The sequence below is a fragment of the Pteronotus mesoamericanus genome, unplaced genomic scaffold, assembly GCF_021234165.1.
Source record: "Pteronotus mesoamericanus isolate MK-2021 breed Mesoamerican mustached bat unplaced genomic scaffold, CSHL_Meso_final contig_221, whole genome shotgun sequence".
Classification (NCBI taxonomy): Eukaryota; Metazoa; Chordata; class Mammalia; order Chiroptera; family Mormoopidae; genus Pteronotus; species Pteronotus mesoamericanus.
Window position 1 is genome coordinate 20,439,496 of NW_026555092.1, and position 14,789 is coordinate 20,454,284.

Below are 14,789 nucleotides of genomic sequence, written 5' to 3' on the forward strand. Positions count from 1 at the left end.
CTCAATATACTAATTTAGTAATTACTTTGTCTTGACGTTTTAGCAAATGAGACCACAGTGCTCCTTTTGAGAAAGAAGCAGTAGTTCAAAAAGCACAAAGATGCTGTTGCACTTATCTTTACCTTAAAGTAAGCTTCCTATTATTTACCTTTATACTTTGGGTTTTTACTGTATCTGTTCTGCTGGTCACCTGATACAAAGACTCTCTTTTCAAAGTGGCAGCTCTATCATGTATCTTAAAGGGTAAAAAAGAACAAGAGAAGATTAAAGGCAATATTAAAATTTAAACAACATCTGGCACTTTTTAAGAATTTGGTCAAACTTATTTAAAAATTTTTTAAAAGTATTTAAAAAACCTCAGGACACTTTCAAAAGAAACACGAGAATGAGAGAAGAGAGGGAGAAAGGCCATTGAGATACGAAGGTGAACACGGTGCTTAGTCTAGTTCTTTCATTCACAAAATTTATAACTTTGAAGTATAAAGAGAGAGAACTTTAACTTAGAACCATGCTGGATATGATACTATTGGAAGAAACAGTAAGACAGAGGATGCTATGAACAATTTCCTTTTCTGGAGAAAAATAAAATGGGAGAACAGGGACAGCGGGGGAAGTTTGGGATGGTAACCTTTCACAATAAGCCTTGCAAACCTTTGAGTCCTAATACTCATCACATCGTCCAAAATTCCTAGCCCCTGCTTAGTTTAGCAGAGTTCAAAAGGGCTTTTTAAAGTAAGGCTCCTTTAATCTTTGCAGCTTGCTAGTCAAGTACATACCCCAGTAAAGCCGGAGAGGGAACAGGTCTTACTCTGCCCTCAAAGCCAAGTCAAGGCAACTTGCCAAGGCTCCACTGTGGCAGAGCCAGGTCAAACACTGCTTTCTATGTGCCAGAGTTCAACTTTACTTGTGGGCTTGCTTCCAGCTTTGGTGGTTACTTGAATTTACAGTACAATTTCCTGTATTTCATTCCTATTTCTCTATATATGGTTGTCTTTGCTGTATGAAATATTTATTTATTTACTTTTAGAGAGAGGGGGAGGGAGTGAGAAAGAGATGGAGAGAAATATGAGAGATACGTTGATCAGTTGCCTCTCACATGCCTCCAACCAGGGACCTGGCCCACAACCCAGGCATGTGTCCTGACTGGGAATCGAACTGGTGAACTTTCAATTCTCAGGTTGAAGCTCTGTCCACTGAGCTACACCAGCCAGGGTGCAGTATGAAATCTTTAAGGGTGAGGCTTGCTTGCAACTATTAAAAAACAATCCAGTCCTGACCAGTGTAGCTTGCTTGGTTGGGTGTCATCTGACAAAGCGAAAGGTTACTAGTTCAATTCCAGGTCAGGGCACATACTTAGGTTGTGGGTTTGATCCCTGGTTGGGGCATGTAGAAAAGTCAACCGATGGACGTTTTCTCTCACATAGATGTTTCTCTCCCTCTCTTCCTCTCGCTTTCTAGTAATTAATTAAGAAAAATCCACATGGATCCTAGCACAAGGTATATGAGAAAGGTGATTAAAGAAACATATAATAATATCAAAACCAGTAAACCACACAATCTGCCAGCATTGGTGAGTTAGAGGTCATTTGGTTTCCTCATATATAAAATGAGAGGCTGGATTCAATGATCTCTTAAGTTGAGGAGCTGGTCAGATCTGACCTGTTTTAAATGGCTTTTCTGACTTTATATGCAAATATACTCCCTTAATATGCAGTTGAAGCAGGATAAATCTGAAAGCCACGTTCTGGCTTACTGAAATGGTAAATGATTTTTCGGTTATTGTCATTGTCATTGTTCCCGCCCTTAATAACTTAGAAAAGATCAACAAGACCTCACTTGGAAATATGTGCCAAAGCTTCCCTACCAGATGGGTCACTGGTAACATAATAGCACGCTTGCCATGTCTGCAATGACTTGTGGTGAGTCCCAGGCAAGCAACTGAATTTCTCTATATCTCCCTTCCAAATCGGGACCAACACCACCTGCACCATTCATATCAAAGAGCTAGTATAAGGATTGGAGGAGACAAGGATTAAATACAATATAATTGGTAGCCTCTCAAATATGTCAGAAGACTGAAAAGGTGGTGGAACGTCATCCATGCACAGACAAAAGACACTGTGGAACACAGAACACGTCAGAAAAGATCTGAAAAGGCTTACCACACTGAAGGACAGGTTTGCTTGCTTTTCTACCGTGCTCATAGCAACCAGATCTCTTTCTATGAAGTTGACTCTCTGGGTAAGATTACTGACTGTCTCATTCATCCCCTCGACTTTAAGGTCATTCTGTCTCTGGTACCCCACTAGGGCACTGTTTACCTCCTCTAAAGAGTTGTGAAGGTACAGGATATCCTGGAGTGGAAATAAATCAAGTTGTAGAATCTAGCTAAAGATGTATGCTAGACAAGCAGGCCAGCAGCACTGAACAACCATTATTATGTCAAGTTACTGAAGTAAACTCCTTTTCCTGGTTTAGATCATTGATCATCTGTCTCTGCTTTGCCCCTCTACTCTAAATTGCTCCCAGTTTACTCCCTCTGGAATTGTTTGTCCTCAGCTAGACAGGAGGGGAAAAGAGGGAAGAGGACTACCTACATGATTCACTCTCTGGTCCCAGGAAGCTGAGAGCTTGGGAATTGATTTCCCAATGTTTACCTCACCTGCTGGCTAAGAAAGCTTGCTGGGTTATTAACTGAGACGTCCATTAACCTAATTTGTCAGAACAAAACTACCTTAGGAACAATACCAATTACTGAATTGGCTCATGTAGCAAAACCATAACAAGTAGTGCATTATTTAGTACAGGATTCAATTATTTTTATTGGCATCCTTTACTTACTGATTACTACTTAAATAGAAATGATGACTATAGGTTTTAAAGGGCATTAAACTCAGGATAGAAATTCTTCTTTGTGAAGATTTCCTTTATTCTCTTCAATGTGATTTTGAACTCAATCTCCTTTTTTCCTCCTTGTTTTTAGTCTTTAGAGAATCTTGATTTTCTAGGATATGCTTTCTACCATTCTTAGAATTTACTGTGGCTCAAAATAGCCATCACTTTGAATTAATCTGCTATCCACCCATCTTTAACTTGCCCAGATTGCTATTTTTCATAAAGAATTTCAAGATACTCTGGTCATTCTGTCTTTCAAGATGTGAAAAGGAATTTACTCCATTGAGCAACATGCAGGGAAAAAAGCAGATTGCCAAACAAGAGATAGGACAGCATCCTGGATCCCTAAGACAGCATCATTCATCTCACTGCTTGGCTCTCAGGCAGGCAAATATAGGTACAAGATGCCTGCTGAGGCACCACACACTAAACATAAACTTGAGGCTCCCTCCAGTCCATTCTGGTCACAGGGAGGTAAGCCAGAGACAAAAAGTACCTGTTTCAAATCCTCACTGTGGGTTTTATTGTCAAGTTCTGATGGAGCTGAAGGTGTTGGAATAATCTGGTTGTTTCCACTGGTCTTCAAGGAGCGCTGATTCTGATAATAGAATGGAGGTTAGTATAGGCAATAAGTAATTACTAAGTCTACTTAACCACCTGGGATGGTCCCAGAACCATCTAGCTTCTCGAAGGGGACATCCACAGATGAATCACCATGGGGGCAGAGCTAGGAATGTGTGGAGAAGCTAGGGAACTTTTGTATACCTTGAACAGTCCCAATTTCAAGTATATATAACTCATCTCCCCAGCACGCAGCAGAGGCTGTGCTATCCTTTTCACCCTCCATCAATCCTGAATGGAGCTAGTACCCTAGGAGATGAACTCAGGTCTCTGAATGACTGCACACAGCCTACTCTGCACAGCACTGAGAGACATTTGAAAACAACCCCTGACCACTGCAGAGGTTTGTTTCTGTCTGTTATCTGTTACTGCATAACAAATTGTCCCCAAATTTTGTGACTTAAAACAACAATACTTTTATTATTTCTCCAAATTCTGTGGCTTGACGAGGCTCAGCAGGGGTGGGGGTGTTCTGTTTCACATGGTGCAGGCTGAGGTCACACATATGGCTGCGTTCAACTGAGAGCTTGATCAAGATGATCTTTCATCCTCTAGAGCCCCCTTTACCTGGCCTCTCATCATTCCCTAGCCTTAGAGCCCTGCCACCTTCTGGACCCACAGAATAGTGAGAAATAAAAGCATTGTTTTAAGTTACTAAGTTGTGGGGTGATTTGTTATGTAGCAATAAACAACTGAGACACTTCCCCACTTCCCTTTCCCTCTCTTCCATTTTCCTTCCTACCCATTCTGTCCTCAGGTATCTTATTTCTGTATCTCCTCCAGTACATTTGCAAATGTTAATTTTAATTTTATCCATCATGACTCCTTAATTTACAGATTCTAAAAATAGCAATAAACACAGCTGAACCATGGCTGGTGTGGCTCAGTGGATTGAATGCTGGCTTGCGAACCAAAGGGTCACTAGTTTGATTCCCAGTCAGAGCACATGGCTGGGTGGAGGGCCAAGTCCCCAGGAGGGGGCACGTGAGAGGCAACCACACATTGAGGTTTGTCGCCCTCTCTTCCTTCCTCCACCTCTCTCTAAAAATAAATAAATAAAATCTTAAAAACAAAAAAACATTGCCGACTGAATCTTTTAAAAAGGTTCATAGTAGGGTCTGTTTAGACAAATGGAAAGTGGGCACCATTAGTATTACAGAGAAAAGAGTAGGCAGGAGTATGCTAACTTTCCATACCATTTACAGATTTCCTTACCATATCACTCCGTAGTAGCTCCACGGCTTTCTTGTGTTCGTCCATGGTTTTCTGTATTGCCTCCACAGCAAGATGGACACTGTTTAAAGTACTGCCAATGGAAGCTACACTCTGAACAGAAACATGCAGTAATGTTAGTGTTTTCCTTTTTAAAAAACTTCAAAAGCTTCATTAAGATATAATGATACACAATAAAATGTACAATGTTCAAAATGTATACCTTTATAAGTTCTGACACATATACACCTGTGAAACAATGACCACAATCAAGATACTACACATCTATCACACCCAAGTTTCCCTATGTCCCTTTGCAATTCTTCCATCCCTGTCCCCAGGCAACCACTGATCCACTCTCTGTCACTATGTATCAGTTTGCATTTTCTAGAATTTCATATAAATAGAAGCAGTGAGTATGTACTTTTTTTATATGGTTTCTTTCACTTGGTATAATTATTTTAAAATTTATCCGTGTTATTGCTACTCAGCATACAGCTGAGTAACATTCCATTGTATGGATACATTGCAGTTTATCTACCTGTTGATGGGCATATAGGTTGTTTTCAGTATTTTACTACTACAAATAAAAAATAAAGCTGTTATAAACATTCATGTACATGTCTTTATTTGGGCATATGCTTTCATTTCCCTTCTCCATATGCTTTCTGATCATCACAATACCTAGAAACAGAATGGTGAATCATATGTTAGGTGTATGCTTACTTTATTAAAAAAACTGCCAAACTGTGTTGTGAAATGGTTATATCACTTTATATTCCCTCTAGCAGTGTTAAGAATTCCAGTTACTCCATATCTTCAATATCAGTACCCACAGTCTTTTCAACTTTAGTGATTCTGGTGGGAGTGTAGACATCATTGATTTCATTTTACATTAAACACTGATGAATGGAAGTCAGTGACTAATTATTTCAAACATCTTCAAATTATGAATTTCATGTAGCTTATAGTGACATAATTAACAGGAATATGAAAATATATATATATCAGCAATTTCTCCAATTTAAAGGATTTTTCCTAGAGGAAAACAAAAGCTTTCCTTAAAAAACCACACAGATAAGGTTTTCCCACAAACTGCCTCTACCTACCCCTGCCATAAGCAGGAAGAAAGCCAGAGCTAGTACTGTAGACCGCCATGGGGTTAGGAGCAAGCAATGGCTTTTGAGTGAAAATGGGTGGAACACATTTGGCTTTGGGAAAACCAGCATTGCAGAGATGGAGAAAAAATTCCATCTGGCAGCATTTTTTCTTTTTTCTACTTTAGAGTCCCATCAGCAATTAGTAAGGAGAATTAGGTATTAGTAGCTAATTGCTTTGCTTTCATTAGACCTAAGGAGCCCAAGTAGACTGGGGACTTGGGAACATGACTCAGAAGCTATCTTTTTAAAAAGGCCTGCCCTAAGGGAACACCCAAAAGAATGTTACTGTTTGGGGGGTGTTGGCCTTTTATTAATATAGACTGAAAATTTTATGATGTCACATTAGTATTTTTAACCAAGGACTTTTCTCTTATACTGACAGCAAAGAATCCAAGAGAACAAGAGATGATATTTTCAACACTAAAAAAAAAAGTATACAACTACACTGAGGTTAGATCACTCCAAAACTGAACTGCTTGTAATAAAAGTAGTTTTATTTATACATTACATTATAAACACACTGATTTGCAACACACTGGGTAGAACTCTCTAAGCGGGAATGTTATCTAAGCAAGCTCTGTTGTTACAGAAGCTACGGGAATTCAAAGACATCTGTTAGAGAATCCTCACTGGCTGGGTATGACCCCATCACAATGTAAGAAGATAGTAAGCTCTTGTTTGGTATTCTCAGCAACTGCAAAGTGCCTGGCGCATACTGGAAAAAGCTCCACAAATGATTATTGAATTAATGGATGCAAGAATAAACCAGTTTCCTTTACTAATGCAAGACTGCCAGAGTTCCTTCTGTGCTAAAGGGTACCTACAGAGGCCGATCTTTTTCCCACTTACTACTTGGGAACACTGGCAAGAAGCATTTGGCCCCATCGAAGTTGTCCCTACTTTTTTATTTAAAGTTATAAGAATAGGGAAAAAATCTTGAAGAATGTATTATCATCATCATCAGTCTATTTACCTGACTTTTCTAATTTTCCTATAATGAACAGGTATTATTTACATGAAACTGCAACTGCTTATCAAAATGGTTTTAACAATCCTCCTCCCAGCCCCTGTGCCCAAGGAGCTGCTGCTGACGGCTGGTATCGTAACTGCTACAGCTCAGCCAGGGGCTGCACTGCCACCCTGGGTAACTTTGCCAAGGCCACCTTGGATCCATCTCCAAGACCTAGAGTTATCTCACCCTGGCCTCTGAACAGAGACTGGGTTCACCGTGTCTCCTTATCAGGGATTAACTGACCATCCTGTAAAGACTGACACCAGAATTTCTGTGCAGAGGACCCAGGCTCCAGCTGTGGCTAATACATAATTTTATACAAGAAAAATAAGGTAAATTAAACCTATTAACAACAAAAAACAAAAACAAAAGAAAACAAAATAATCCCCCTCCTTCCAAAAAAAAGTTATAAGCACATGACCATATTGGAAAAATAGCAAATTATGGAGACAGAGCACACACAAAGTGTGGCTATAAAACAGCAAGTTTTATTTGTTTTTGGCTTAGGAAGTTCTCCTTAGTGGAGACAATTTATATTTATGGAGCCTTGCATGTAATCAAGTCAAAGTTATCATACACTAACGTTTATTTTTTATTTTTTAAATATATTTTATTGACTATGATACTACAGTTCCATTTTTTTTCTCCCCTTTATTCCTTCTGCCCTGCACCCCGCCTCCCTCCAGCACTCCCCTGCTTAGTTCATGTCCATGGGCCGCACATGTAAGTTCTTTGGCTTCTCCATTTCCTATACTGTCCTCAACACCCCCCTGTCTATTTTGTACCTACTATTCATGCTTCTTATTCCCTGTACTTTTCCCCTCATTCTCCCCCTCCCCACTGACAACCCTCCATGTGATCTCCATTTCTGCGATTCTGTTTCTGTTCTAGTTGTTTGCTTAGGTTGTTTCATTTTCGTTTTTAGGTTCAGTTGTTGATAGTTGTGAGTTTGTTGTCATTTTACTCTTCATAGTTTTGATCTTTTTCTTAGATAAGTCCCTTTAACATTTCATATAATAAGGGCTTGGTGATGATGAACTCCTTTAACTTGACTATCTGGGAAGCACTTTTTCTGTCCTTCCATTCTAAACGATAGCTTTGCTAGATAAGAGTAATCTTGGATGTAGATCCTTGCCTTTCAGGACTTTGAATACTTCTTCCCAGCCCCTTCTTGCCTGCAAGGTTTCTTTTGAGAAATCAGCTGACAGTCTTATGGGCACTCCTTTGTAGGTAACTGTCTCCTTTTTTCTTGCTGCTTTTAAGATCCTCTCCTTATCTTTAACCTTGGGTAACTTAATTATGATGTGCCTTGGTGTGTGCTTCCTTGGGTCCAATTTCTTTGGGACTCTCCGAGCTTCCTGGATCTCCTGGAAGTCTATTTCCCTGGCCAGACTGGGGAAGTTCTCCTTCATTATTTTTTCAGGTAAGTTTTCAACTTCTCGCTCTTCCTCTTCTCCTTCTGGCACCCGTAGGATTCGGATGTTGGAACATTTAAAGTTGTCCCGGGGGTTCCTAAGCCTCTCCTCACCTTTTTGAATTCTTGTTTCTTCACTCTGTTCCAGCTGGATGTTTATCTCTTCCTTCTGCTTCAAATTGTTGATTTGAGTCCCAGTTTCCTTCCCTTTACTGTTGGCTTACTGTACATTTTTCATTATTTCCCTTTGCATAGCCTTCACTTTTTCCTCCATTTTACGACCATACTCAACCATTTCTACGAGCATCCTGATTACCGGCGCTGTGAACTGTGCATCTGATAGGTTGGCTGTCTCTTCATTGCTTAGTTCTGTTTTTGGAGCTTTGATCTGTTCTTTCATCTGGGCCATACTTCTTTGTCTCGGCACTCCTGTTATGTTGGAAGGGGCGGAGCCGTAGGTATTCACCAGGGCGGGGCAACCCAGGTGGCTGGGTTGTGATGCTGTAGGTGGGGGAGCGGTCTGAGAGGGAACAATGCTGCTTGCCTGGCTCTCGGCCAGCTTTCAGTGGCTCGTTCCGCTACCCACAAGCAAATCTGGCTCTCTTAATGCTGATTCCCGAGTGGGTGGGTCTGTGTACGTTACAGGACCCTGTGGGTCTCCAACGAACTCTCCTGTGAGGCTGGGAGTTTCCCCTGCTGCCGCATGCCCCACAGGTTTTTACAGCCAGGGGTTTTGAGGGTTTCTTTTCCCATCACGGAACCCTGGGTTGCCCAGTCTGTCTGGTTCCACAGTAGTTCCTTCTGGTTTATCCACACACAAATGTGGGACCTCCTGATCTGCCAGCCTCTGCCTTGCCATACGTCCTCTCCGCCCCAGCTGCCCGTCTCCGCCCCTCTTACCAGTCTGGATGAATGTTTCTTCTTCAGCTCCTTAGTTGTTAGACTTCCATACAGTTTGATTTTCTGGCATTTCTGGTTATTTTTTGTTTTTAAATTTGTCGTTGTCCTTCTTTTGGTTGTGCGAGGAGGCAAAGTGTATCTACTTATGCCTCCATCTTGGCCAGAAGTTACACCCTAACTTTTATAAGTTAAGGACTCTAGATCTGATTCCCTTGCTCCAGAATCCCTTCTTCCATTTCCTGCTGTAGGGGCTGGTGTTGCTTATGTTCAAAATAGGCTCCTTCTTCTTCCTACTAACTCTCCTCACCCAGCTCTAAAGATCCCTATGTGCTACTCATCTGCTTGGTCACTGTCTCCTGGTCTAGGCCTGAATATCAGGGATCAAATAAATAGAAATTCCGAACTGTCATTTGCCTAGGACCTAAAGCCTAAGCTGAACTGCTAGAGTGAACTGCTTAGAGGATGTGCACCTTACCTTTTTAAGGTAATATATATTGTTTTCCAAAATGGTTTTTACCAATTTATACTCCTAGCAGGAGTGTTTGAAAGTTTCCTTTGCTCCATATCCTTGCCAGCACTTATCATATTCTGAATTTTAAATTTTTGCATTTCTTCAAATTATCTTTTTAAAAAACAAAATAAATAGTAATTTAGAAATAAATAGTAATTTAGAACAACTCTTATGTGTAACTTGTCTACTTTCATGAAGATATTGTGGATGATAAACTGAAAGGATGATGAATGAAAAGCAAACCCACATATGTTAACGTAAGAGCCCCAGCAGAGCAATCCTGGGACTTAGACAGCCAAATAAAAAGGGGCAAACCCACGTAAACCAGAGCTAAAGCCACCTCCTGCAAAGTAAAGGCCCAACTAACCAGACCAAACCAGAGGTGTTCTGAAATCTTTAGAAAACCGTGATATGCTTTGTTGCTGCCCTCCTGGAGCAGGTGATTTCAAATGCCAGGCTTTCAAAGAAAACGTCTAAGAAGGGAGAATTATAGCAGTAGGTTAATTCCAGTGCCTACATGTAGTATTTACCTTCTGAAGTCCCTCTACAGTGGCAGGCAGGCTAATTAAGTCTGTCGCTGACTTAACATTGGCTTTGAGGTGGTTTATTGCAGAATTCAACAGAGAAATCTGGGGGGGGAAAAAAGAGTAACAAACAATGAAAACAGACTTTGCACAGTGAGTGCTTCCTTCACAAATGCTACATTTGATGCTAATATCAAGGCACCGTTGGATTTTATGCATTTTTGTGATCCAGACATTATACCCTGTTCAGTTCATACCATGAATAGCCTGGAGATCTGGGAGGCAGCAACAATACTCCTTCTTTCCCTGCCCAATTTACACACCAGTGCCAATGAGGGAAAGGCAATTATTATTCTTTACCCTATTGCTGGCAGCTACAAGATCCAAAAATCTTAAATTACCCAAAAGATGATTACCACAATGATTACAACACAATCCTTCAACAATTGGACAGAAAGAAAGCTGATGATCAAAGACCCCTGAAGGATTTCACTTTGGTAAAAAATAACACCTTGGTTATTTACTGAACTTTTGTTCCTGCCCAAGTGGGAACATAAAAGCCCATCATCACAAAATATAGTCTACAGGAACTGTAGTACCCTTACAACTTGAACAGTATTTTCAACTACTTGGGGATTGACTTTTGGTTTAACAATGTGATTAATATTTCAAACTCACTAGCTCAATCAAAGCACTACTTTGTACCCTGAAGGGGCTCAATGACTACCCACTGACTCGCTGACTGATGCACTGAATATATTAAAATAGGAATTGAATCAAAATAAAATGTATCTTCCCTTCTGTTCTTTAGGGGTAGAATTCTAAATAGCTGGACTTTTCCCTTGGATAAGGACTAGGGGAATCTGTATAATAATCAATTTCAGGCTATAGAGGTCATATTCCAACAGCCTTGCAGTGTGGCTCAAAACATTCTTCATAGGTTCCTGGTTACATACTACTTTCCTGTCCCAATTGCTAGTATGAAGACACAGGTCTACCAATAGCAATTATATTCAGAGGGCACCACAGAATAAACTACAGTTTCTGGGCACTTGTTACATTAGACAAAGTAAACCTAGTCCCTTATTCTTTCCTCCAACAAATGTTTGGCATCTTCTCTGTGCCAGGTATTGCTGTAGGCACTGTGGAGATACTGGCAAACAAGACCATGAGGTTTTGCTTCCATGGGGCTTACATCATAGTAGAAGGTGAGAGAAAAAGAAGTATCAGACAATAAGTACTATGAAAAAATTTAAGCAGAGCTCTGAGAGGGGAATGAACAGCAGTGTGTCCTCAACAAGAGGGTCTAGTGAGGAGCCTGGGAACTTGGGTTCTCGTCTTTCTCTTTCCCTTTAGGAGAAAAATGTTCAGGAGCGTCAAACCATTTTTCACTCAGTACTGCAATAAATATTTATCGAGTTCTATTTGATACCAGTGATGAACAATACAGGTGTCAGTAATCTTTTGGAGATTACGTTTTAGTGCAAGAAGACAGACAGTTTTATATAATATCAGCTAGTGGGATGTTAGAAGAAAATTAAAATAAGGCAGTTGATGAGTTGATGAGTAGCTGGGTAGCTACTTTAGATTGGATGGTGAGAGAAAGCCTTTATAAAGAGATTACATTTAAACAGATCTAAATAATAAGAAGGAATTAATCAGACAAAAATTGAATGAAGTACATTTGAGGGCAGAGGGAATTGTTGGGTTAAAGGCCCCAGTGCAGGGAAGAGCTTGGCATATCTGAAGAATAGAAAGAAGACTGGGGGCAGGAGCACATAATGTGAGTGGGAGAGGGAGAGGAAGAGGGGGAGATGGAGGAGGGAGGGTAGAGGGGTAGAGAGGTAGTTAGGTAACATTAAAGAAACAATTATGTGCTAAATGTAGTACTCAATAAAGTTTTGAGGAAAGAATATCAGTGCATGCTGAATTGCACAGGCCTCACTGAAGTAGGACTCAAATTAGACTCTGATGGATAAGTAAGAGTTGTATATATAAAAATAAATCAGGTATTCTTTATAGGTTAGAACAGTGAATGTGGTATTTGGTAATAGGTAGGAGGTAACAGCATGAATAGCCCAAAGAAAACTTTTACTGCATGACAATTTTCAAAGTGACAACCAGTTATTTATTTGTGTAATTTTTTTTATTAACTTTCTAAAGAGCAGTGATGCCTTACAAATGACCAGTGGAGCTCACTGGCAGCTACCATATCCCCCTAAACTAGAGGAAAAGCTTAAAGCCAACACCGGCAAGATAAAGTAAGGTACCATTTCACTTCTCCCCACACCCCTAACTCTCTAGGCCTGGGTATCAGCTGCCTCACTGAAAGTATGCTCTGGAGATCTGACCATTAACCCTTCAATTACCGAACATCACTTATAAGACTTACACACACTGGTCACTAGGAGTCAGCTATGTTCCCACAAACTGCATAGGCTGGATGCCGTATCTCAGCATTCCTTTCGTAAGAGTGGAATAATGCCAAAAATCTATGGAAAACTACAGCAAAACTACATGTGTAACTAGAATGGAGAGACAAGGGGCACTTTCCCATTATCTCTGGGACTGCTCTGGTCTCTGATAGACACATTCTAGAATGTCAGATCAGATTTAGGCAATATAGAGCTTACCTCTGAAAGTCACACACTATAACTCAGAGTCTAAAAAGTTAAATTAAGTAGAAACCATTAAGAAAAAAATCCCAAATTCCAGCCAAAAGATGAGTCTTGACTTTTATGCATATTATATGACTTTTCATTAGCAAAATTAAAAATAGCTACTGCAGACCATTTTATACTACGAAATCTGAAATGCTTTTTTTTAAAAGCTTTTGGGTTAAAATTAGGTATTCTTTAAATAGTAAGCAAAAAAGTTACTAAAAATAGACAACTTGCTGAATGGTTATGAGCTCTAGTAGGAACCTGACATCACATCCTTTCAACTTTGTCTACTGAGCACCTACTACATTTCATAGAGGATATAAAGATGGATGGCAGAAAGAAAAACTGGGAGAAAAACAGGCCCCTAGGACTTGAATATTTTAACATTAGCACTGTTACATAGCTGTGTTACCTTGGGCAAACTACTTAACCTCTTTGAATCTCAGTTTTATCACTAAAGTGGAGATGCTACCTCCTATTTCATAGGTCTACAGGAGCAAAAAAGGAGATTTCATAGATTTCATACGTAGTGTCACCAAAAGGGGTCTGCACAAAGAAGGCATTTAATGAATGGCAGTTATCATCTTAATTGCCATCATTATCATCATGCTTAAAGCATGAAGTACAGTGTACAACCTTGTAGTGTAATTAGATGCATTCACAAATATAGTAGTCTCCTATTACACTATTTCACTTTCTGTGGTTTTAGTTGCCTGTGGTCAACTGTGGTCAAAAAATATTAAATGAAAAATTCCAGAAATAAGTTTTAAATTTTGTACCCTTCTGAGTAGTGTAATAAAATCTACTGCTATTCCAATCCATCCCACCAGGATGTGAATCATCCTTTTGTCCAGGGAATCCACAATGTACACACTACCCGCCCATTAGTCATTTCATAGCTGTCCTGGTTATTGGATGACTGCCACAGTATCACAAAGGTTGCTTGTGTTCAAGCAATCTTTATTTTACTTAATAATGGCCCCAAATCTCAAGTGTAGTGATGCTGGCAATTTGGGTATGCCAAAGAGAAGTTATCAAGTGCTTTCTTTAAGTGAAAAGGTGAATGTTCTCCACTTAATAAAGAAAGAAAAAAATAAATCACATGCTGAGGTTGCTAAGATCTACAGTAAGAACGAATCTTCCATCTGTGAAATGGTGAAGGAAAAAGAAATTTGTGCTAGTTTTGCTGTTGTACCTCAAAGTGAAAAAGCTATGGCCACAGTACATGATAAGTGCTTAGTTATAAATGGCATTAAACTTGTGGATAGAAGACATGAACAGAAAACTTGTTCTGACTGATGGCACCATGATGCACCAGAAAGCACTGAGCCTATACAAAGACTTCAGCAATGTGTTCCTTGATACGACTGACACCCAGACACTTCCTGCAAGTAAGAGATGGTTATGCAGACTCAGGAATAGATTTGGACTGAAAATATGAAAATTACTGGAGAGAGAGAGACGACAGTCACATAACTTTTATTACAGTATACTGTTATAATTTTTCTATTTTATTGTTAGTTCTAAGTCTCTTACTATGCCTAATTTATAAATGAAATTTTATCATAGCTACATGCATGTATAAAAAAGACATAGTATATAGAAGACATCGCATTATACCTGCTTTTAGGCATCCACTGGAGGCCTTGGAAAGTACTCCCCTTGGATAAGTGGGGACTACTGTGAGTATCACACCATAAGGTACCTGGACCAAGTGCCAAAAAAAAGAAAAGATATAGAGCCTACTGGAGAAGATGACACACTCAAGGTCCTTGACTCTTGCTGACATAGCCTTACTTCTGGCCTCTTACCACTAAACTATGCTATAATAAACTACAAAAAAATCCCTGAACATACTGTATTTTTCATTTATCTGT

The 14,789-nt window shown here is 39.8% G+C and overlaps 1 protein-coding gene across 4 annotated transcripts in view; it reads right to left on the reverse strand.

The window, feature by feature from the left end:
• EFCAB14 (EF-hand calcium binding domain 14) overlaps positions 1-14,789 on the reverse strand; it is a 38,123-nt gene that overhangs the window by 9,416 nt on the left and 13,918 nt on the right. Inside the window, exons 4-8 of one of the 4 annotated variants that reach the window (XM_054572179.1) lie at positions 10,256-10,354; positions 4,732-4,842; positions 3,392-3,493; positions 2,163-2,354; positions 149-235 (exon numbers count right to left, since the gene is read on the reverse strand). In XM_054572179.1, coding sequence (XP_054428154.1) covers positions 149-235; positions 2,163-2,354; positions 3,392-3,493; positions 4,732-4,842; positions 10,256-10,354 — 591 coding nt within the window. The remainder of the gene's footprint in view (positions 1-148; positions 236-2,162; positions 2,355-3,391; positions 3,494-4,731; positions 4,843-10,255; positions 10,355-14,789) is intronic. The other 3 variants (XM_054572181.1, XM_054572180.1, XM_054572182.1) reach the window with 3 other exon arrangements.